The sequence below is a fragment of the Melitaea cinxia genome, chromosome 17 (genome assembly GCF_905220565.1).
Source record: "Melitaea cinxia chromosome 17, ilMelCinx1.1, whole genome shotgun sequence".
Taxonomy (NCBI): domain Eukaryota; kingdom Metazoa; phylum Arthropoda; class Insecta; order Lepidoptera; family Nymphalidae; genus Melitaea; species Melitaea cinxia.
In genome coordinates this window covers 4921949-4930501 of record NC_059410.1, presented here as the reverse complement: position 1 = coordinate 4930501, position 8553 = coordinate 4921949, and the positions used below count along the sequence as shown (strand labels likewise).

General features: G+C 41.1%; 1 protein-coding gene across 1 annotated transcript; it reads left to right on the top strand.

The window, feature by feature from the left end:
• The first annotated feature begins 6973 nt into the window (after window positions 1-6973).
• LOC123661356 (NADH dehydrogenase [ubiquinone] iron-sulfur protein 5-like) lies at window positions 6974-8322 on the top strand. Its single transcript, XM_045596326.1, has 2 exons — window positions 6974-7192; window positions 8185-8322. Exons 1-2 carry the CDS (start codon window positions 6974-6976, stop codon window positions 8272-8274), a joined length of 309 nt encoding a protein of 102 aa, XP_045452282.1. The 3' UTR covers window positions 8275-8322.
• The last annotated feature ends 231 nt before the right edge of the window (window positions 8323-8553 follow it).

Genomic DNA, 8553 nt, shown 5'->3' with positions numbered 1-8553 from the left:
ATGACAACAGTCAAACAGGAAATACTCTCTCATACAAATATGTACAAGAAAAGAATCGCACACCATCCGAACAGCCTGGCCAATATTTTGATGGAGGAAAGCACAAACTCGTAGATTGAAACGGAAGATGCCCCAAGACACACTTAAGTTGTAAACGTAAAGTAAAGTAGGATTCTAAGCATTTTTGAATATCATATCAAAAATTGACCGCTCCAGCGGGGATCGAAGCCGCGTCTCCGACTGACCGTGTCGGCGCTCTAACCAATTAAGCTATTATGGAACGATGTACCCGCTAGATCGAAATTGTTGATATGATGATTTTTTATTTTCGGTTTAACCGAACCGTGGCGCCCTTTATAGTGAGTTCTTTACAGAGACCCGTAACTATTCAAAGTTTCATATTACAATGAAAATCTTTGACAGGAGACGACACCATGCTATTTTTAATATGTACGATTTTATTTTTGTGTTACCCACTCATTAGGAATTCTAAAAATTTTTGAATATCATATCAAAAATTGAACGATGTACCCGCTAGATCGAAATTTTTGATATGATGATTTGTTAATTCAGTATATAATTTATATAACTGTGATCAGTGATACCTGGTTGAATTCAGAAATTCCATTTAATAATATATCAACAATTATGAGGATAATGTTATATAAACAATTATAGGATTTTTAGGGCTGATCGAGATGATGGCTATGGTGGGGTTTATATTGTTATCCATAAATCTTGTACAAGCTCAGTTATGTCACTTGAATCATCCAAATACAGATATTCAGATTTTCAATCAATCATTGGCCTTAATCCGTCTATTGCAGACAATTTAGACAGTGTCAGAAAGACACTGTGTTGCCTGGGACACTCTTCAGGAAAACGCAGAGTTGCCTAAGCTCTGCGCCACCCTCTCGACCTCACTGGCTAGGTCCACAGGAACGACGAGTCGTTACGTGTGTAGCCAGTTCGGCTCCAGTGGTCTTGCATTTTAGAATGCTTGACGGAGACCTCATTCCGGGTTTCAAATGAAGTTTTCCTTCTCCAGGACCCTGATGATTTTGAGCCAGATTTATCCCTCGCTCGCCTTTTACGACCCCTACGGGAAGAAATGGGGTGGTGCTATTCTACTCGGCCGACACAACACGGCATTTCACATTCAGATTTTATATGTCAAAGTATTTAATTGTAAACATATACAAAATTTAATTGCTGTGTACTGTCCTCAGTGGGTGCCTACTTGCCGTCAGGACTAGCACTTTTTTTCCAAATTTAATAATAATATTTTAATTTTAGGAGACTATAATACGCATCACTTTATGTGGTCTCATACAACTAATGCCAGAGGCTTCGAAATCTATGATTCTATCAGTGAATATAATTTATTGTTATTAAACGATGGCAGTCACACACGAGTAAAGCTGGTAAGTGGTACAGTTCAAGAAAGCTCGCCAGATATTTCAGTGGTAACACCAGATATAGCATGTTTTTTGAACTGGAAGGTAACTAATGAAACAGTTGGAAGCGACCACCTAATAATTATTATTTCTACCGCTTCTCCATATACTCCTAGTTTTATCCGGAAACGTAATTTTAAATCAGCCAACTGGAAATCATTCACAACATATTTAGAACAATCTTTTTGTAATTTTAATACACATGGAGAACCTCAGTTAGTATACGATAGTTTTGTTGATAATATTAATAACGCTGCAGATGAGTTTATCCCTTTTAAAAAAATCAATCAAAATCCAGTCTCTAAATTTACACTAAAACCATATTGGTCACTCAATCTGTCTCATTATGTCGCCAAACGAAGATTAGCTCTTTCAATTAAGCAATTTTCAGAAAAAATCTAACTTTTTTTAAATGAATGCGTCCAAAATATACGGAAAATGATTAAGAAAGCATCAAAGGATAGTTGGCATAGTTTCTGCGATTCCTTGGCTCACGCCTCAGCTGCAAGTGAAATATGGAAGAAGATGAAATTGATGAAAGGAAACAGAGTGCAAACTTCTTATCTAGATAAAGACAAAAGCGAATCTTTTTTGGCAAATTTATGCCCCGCATTTGAAGTTCCACCTAAACCTAGATTTACTTCTTCTAATGTTTAATTAGAATCTTCTATTCTACTTTACCAATTAGAAGCTTGTATTAAATCTCGAGATGCGGCTCCAGGATGTGATGAGATATCTTTTTCAATGATTAAAAATTTACCGCCTATAGGAAATAATATCTTACTTTCTTTATACAACTGTGGTTTATTGACAGGTTTCACCCCGTCTCAGTGGCAAGATAATGTGTTGTACCGATTTCCAAAGCTGGTTGAGATATTCCCATACAATCATCATTTTTATTTGGAACTTTCAGCATGGCAGTATTGTATTCCTATTGTAAGAAAGGTGACCAGAGCTTTCGGGGCGTATTGGGTCTTGAATGGTAGATGTGGCTAATGGGACCATTTTCAAACCAAAAAGACACTTAAAGACTGATTATAAACTATTTTTGATTAAACGCAATCATTATAAAATTTATATAAAAATACAAAAGTTATGTCAGATAACTAGACATGATACTTCTTAAAGCGATTATCACGGAATCATAAAATATGACACAATTTAATCGAAACAATTAAAATAACATTCCAACTTTAAATTAATTCAAACATAATACATTTAAAACCAAACAGATCAGCGTTGACATCCAAAGACTATGTGTAATCTGAGATTACCAATCAACATTGGAAATAGGGTTAGTACAAGGGCTAAGATAGCTAAAGATGCCATTGTCTCTCAACAACTATACCATAAGATTCCTTCCTCACATTAGAATTAAACTCACTGTCGAACTTACAAATTTTTTATTTGTACTGTTTTTTTTTTTTGTCGATTTATGATCGTATTCTGTGCTGTGTGGTTACGGCACTAAAGAATTTAGCCACCCTATCTCTTCCCGTGGGTGTCGTAAGAGGCGACTAAGGGATAGCACAGTTCCACTACCACCTTGGAACTTAAAAGGCCGACCGATGGCGGGATAGCCATCCAACTGCTGGCTTTTTAAATGCACAGACCGAGGACGGGCAGCAGCGTCTTCGGTGCGACAAAGTCAGCCCTGCGGTCACCAACCCGCCTGCCCAGCGTGGTGACTATGGGCAAAAACCCCCATGAGTTCGAACCTAAAAATAAGGCCCTCAGTTCCCGGCAGCCCCACTATTCCCGGCTACGGCAGCGGCCGTGGTAACGGTGGGGTAGAGGGTGCTAAGAATCACCGGGGTACGGGAGGCTGCCATAGAAAAATATTCCTGGCTACGTATAATGGACGCACGCTACGGTTGGACCATCACCTCACCGAACTTGAGGTAGAACTTAGTCACATTAAGTGGAGCATACTGGGGTTGTCTGAAGTCCGAAGAGAGGGAGAGGACACGATGATCCTGGACTCCGGGCACTTGTTCTACTTCCGTGAAGGTGATGGGCTTTCCCAAGGTGGCGTCGGTTTTCTGGTTCACAAGACTCTCACTAACAACGTTGTGGAAGTCAGTAGTGTGTCGACCCGGGTAGCGTACCTTGTACTTAAGCTCACCGACAGGTACTCCCTGAAAGTGATACAGGTATATGCGCCGACCTCGGCACACTCTGACGATGAAGTCGAAGCCTTGTATGAAGATATTACAAGGGCCATACATGGCACTACTTCGACCTTCTACAGCGTTGTTATGGGAGACTTCAACGCTAAAGTGGGAGTACAAGGCCGCGACGGATCGAGCATCGGACCACACGGATTGGGGCACAGGAATCACAGGGGGCAGACGCTTGTCAACTTCCTCGAATCGGAGGGGCTCTTCTTGATGAACTCATTTTTTGAGAAGAAGCCCCAAAGGAGGTGGACATGGCAAAGCCCCGATACTGTGACGAGGAACGAGATAGATTTCATCATAGCGGATAAAAGGCATATATTCAGAGATGTCTCAGTGGTTAACAGGTTTAACACCGGCAGCGACCACCGGCTAGTACGGGGCACTCTGAATATATGTCTCCGAAAGGAGCGGACCCGCTTGATGAAATCTACTCTCCGACCTACGCTGCCCCAAATACTATGTGGCTCCGAGCAGTTTCAGTTGGAACTCCAAAACCGATTCGATTCGCTGGAAACTACTAGCGACGTGGACGAGATAACCGACAACGTGGTGAAGACGGTGTGTACACTGGGTCGCAGGCACTTTCCACCAACAAAGCCAACGAAGCAGTCCAAACTTTCTCCCGAAGCCTTGGATCTGATGCGGCAGAGGCGCGAGTTGCCGGCTGCTTCGCCAGAACAGAGGGCTCTTTCCAAGAGGGTACGGAAAATTATTCGCCGAGACCTCCGCTGCTCAAATACGAGAGAGGTTGCTACTCTGATTGAGCAGAATAGGGGGTCCAAAGTTTTCCAAAGACCATTGGGGAGAAGCCTTCTTGCGAAGCTTAAAACAGCAGATGGCAGAACCGTCTGCTCTCGCCCTCAGGTCCGAGAAGAGGTTGAGAATTTTTATGGACAGCTGTACTCGTCGAGCGCACGCAAACCTGCGACTTGGGACACCGAAGATCCACGGGCACCATTGTTGCGCCATTATTCGGAGTGTATCCCGGACTTCGAAGAGGATGAGATTGGTGCAGCGCTCGGGCAGCTTAAAAACGGAAGGGCCCCGGGGGATGACGGAGTTACCACTGAACTCCTTAAAGCCGCAGGGCGACCTGTCCTGAAAGCCTTGGCAAGACTATTTAACGCCGTCATCCACCGAGGTACCACGCCGGAGGCGTGGTCCAGGAGTGTGGTGGTGCTGTTCTTTAAGAGAGGCGATAAGTCTCTGTTAAAGAATTACAGACCGATCTCACTTCTGAGCCACGTCTATAAGCTGTTTTCAAGGGTTGTTACGAATCGTCTCGCCAGAAGACTCGACGAATTCCAACCACCAGAGCAGGCTGGGTTTCGAAATGGCTACAGCACCGTGGACCACATCCATACTGTTCGGCAGATTATCCAAAAGACGGAAGAATATAATCAACCGCTGTGTATGGCATTTGTGGACTACGAGAAAGCCTTCGACTCCGTCGAGACCTGGGCTGTCCTGGACTCTCTGCAGAGATGTCATATCGACTAGCGATATATCGAAGTACTAAAATCTATGTACGACGCGGCGACGATGACCGTTCATGTCAATGACCAAAGAACAAGACCTATTTCCCTCCGGCGCGGGGTAAGACAGGGGGATGTAATATCACCGAAACTGTTTACCACTGCGCTAGAGGATGTTTTTAAGACCTTGGATTGGGGGGAACGGGGCATCAACGTCAACGGTGAATTCATCTCTCACCTTCGTTTCGCCGACGATATTGTCATCTTTGCGGAGACGCTGGATGAGTTAGGCCAAATGCTGGCCGGCCTAAACGAGTCCTCCCGACGTGTCGGTCTCTGTATGAACTTGGATAAGACGAAAGTTATGTTTAACAACCAAGTCATACCGATACCGGTATCGGTCGATGGTACCCTTCTCGAAGTTGTTCAGGATTATATTTACCTAGGCCATACTATCCAACTAGGCCGCAACAACTTCGAGAAGGAGGCCGATAGGAGGATTCGGTTGGGCTGGGCGGCGTTTGGCAGACTCCGTCGAGTCTTCACTTCGAAGATTCCGCAATGCTTGAAGACAAAAGTTTTCGAGCAATGCGTCCTGCCTGTGTTAACATACGGAGCCGAGACGTGGACACTGACCAAGGGACTGGTCCACAAGTTTAAAGTCGCACAACGTGCAATGGAACGGGCTATGCTTGGGGTCTCTCTCAAAGACAGGATTAGAAATGAGACTATCCGCGAGAGAACGAAAGTAACCGACATAGCCCACAGAATTAGCAAGTTGAAGTGGCAGTGGGCTGGTCATCTGTGTCGCAGGACCGATGGCCGTTGGAGTAGACGGGTCCTAGAGTGGAGACCGCGTCTTGGCAAACGCAGTGTGGGACGTCCTCCGGCCCGTTGGACCGACGATCTACGTAAAATTGCCGGTGTAGGCTGGATGAGGATTGCGGAAGACCGGGATGTGTGGCGCGAACTTGGGGAGGCCTATGTCCAGCAGTGGACTGCGATAGGCTGAAGTGAAGTGTGAAGTGATGATCGTATTCACATTATCTATGATGACCATATGATGATATTTTTTTTTACGTTTCGCCATATATTTTTTACTTTTATAATGAATTTATACCCTCTTGAAGTAACAGCTCAAGAACACGTCTTGCAATTATTTTAGAATAATTATCGTATCAAATATCTAGTACTACAGATCAAGTAGTTAATAGAAATTTTAAAGAAAGTAGAGCCCAAATTTGTTCCCTGAGGAACACCAGAACAGCAATTTTAGAAATTATCAAGAAATATCTTCATCTCGCTCAGATCTTTCCGGGACCAGTAACGAATATAGTTTCGTGTACCCAGATAATTCAACCCAAATAAGTGACATTAGTTGACTTGCTATTACCCCTTAAATAAATCCTTAGAAACATTTTCATGCAGTAATGGTATAAAGTTCCATTTACAACGACTGTCGCAATGTCGATTCCCACAATAACCAGATGTAATGCAAAGTCGTGTTTCTAGTAATAGGTGTTTGTTCTTATGGGTACATAAAGGAAACAAAGCTGTCGGCTCTGTAGTATTATACGGAAGCAGGAATTGAAGTGACGATCTTCGGCTGTAATGTTACACTTGCGCGACTGTAACAGAACATCTATACATGTTGAAGTATAGTTAAAAAAATACTTTTTTACTAAAACGGTTGGATAAAAAAATAACATTAATACTGCTTTTAAATTAAAAAAATATTATTGTCAACTTCATTCAAGACAATATTTATTTATTTTTAAAATTGCATATTAACAAAGATTACGATTATTGTATCTACAACATCGTTACATTTAATTTCAAACTTGTATAATTATATCAAAATATGGCAGACCAAGTGTCACCCTTTATTCGAACGATTTTCACGGATATAACAGGGTCGATGTTGTCTCATCAAATGTTGGGGCGATGCGCTACTCATGAGATGGCCATGATGGATTGCATCGAAGCTTATGGATGGGATCGCGGTAGCAGGAAGTGTAAACCACTCATTGAAGAGTTCAAAGAGTGTCAAACGAACACTAAGCAGTTTAAGCGATTTATGGTATGTTGAAAATGAAAGTATCATTTATTATGTAATGTTTAGTTCTATTGGTCAGATGGAGAATACAGAACATATATATGTCAACCATTAAACGTGCCAATTCTGCTTTGTTCATTGTATCTACCTTTAAAATTTAGGAAATTCATCATCATCATGCCACATCCAAAATTCTTCAATACAGACTAGTTCAAGATAATAAATACAATTTTCAGAACAATGAATTTTAACAATCTTACCTATATTAAATTTTTACATCGAAAATAGTTTATACTAATATAGTCATCATCATCATCATCATCATTTCAGCCATAGGGCTCCACAAGTTCGCGTCAAAAATGGCGTGAGCTCATCATGTGTTTTGCCCATAGCCACCACGGTGGGCAGGCACTCGCCCTACATATTAGTGTGGTGACCGCATACTAATATGTAATACTAGGCTATGGCATCTAATATAATTACAACCATATTGTTGAGGATTTTTACGAACCTATAGTCTGTAAATATTTCATGTTTACTTTGTCCTTCGAAAGAAACATGAATATTTCAAAGGGAAATTATACTAATTCCACTAACCATGAATTAAATTAAGAAAAGCCTGACTTGAGAAGTAAGTTCTCTAAGTACCTCCAACAGTACCTCAACCTTACAGTAGATCACAGTCAAAAAATACTGCTCTCAAGTAATGTTGTGTTCCTGTGGTAAGGTGGCCAGAGAGCTCTTTGGGAGGGAACCCACAAACCGCCGGCGTTTAAAATGTAACTACATCTTATTTCAAAGATAGGATATTATAGGTAAAGGTATGTAAACTTTTGAACCTCGTTTCACCCCTTTGTCTTTTTTTATATTTTCTTCGTGATGTAAATGGTCCTGTTCTTTTTTAAATATTATTATTTTTTATTGTCTTACTCCATTCTTACAAGCTTCATAATACTTACGATACATATCAAATAGCCCGAAAATAGATAGTGAAGCTAATTACTGATTTTTCGTAGGCTCTACGCAAAGAGCGCGATCGACAGATAGCCTGCGGACAGCTTGTAGGAGACAACCAGTACAAGTCACCGAGAATTGATAGTTTCTAATAACAATGTTTCACATATAACTAGAAATAGAAACATTTTTAGTACCTTCTTAAAATTTTTATTTTATGTAGTCTACCTAAATTATATTTACTTCTAAATTTTGTTGCAATTTCTTAGTTGTTTCGATGTATTGTTTTTATATTATTGAAGTTATATTTCTTATTGGAGTCAAAACGATGCGCGCTCCAAAAAAACCGACACTTTGAAGTTAGCTAGTAACTAAACAAAGAAGAAATTAGCAACGTGAAGTTATAATAATAATAATAATAATCTGCCATG

Coding starts and splice junctions, on each gene's coding strand:
- LOC123661356 (XM_045596326.1), top strand. CDS start 6,974: ATGGCAGACCAAGTGTCACCCTTTATTCGAACGATTTTCACGGATATA. Junction 7,193..8,184: donor AGCAGTTTAAGCGATTTATG/GTATGTTGAAAA, acceptor GATTTTTCGTAG/GCTCTACGCAAAGAGCGCGA.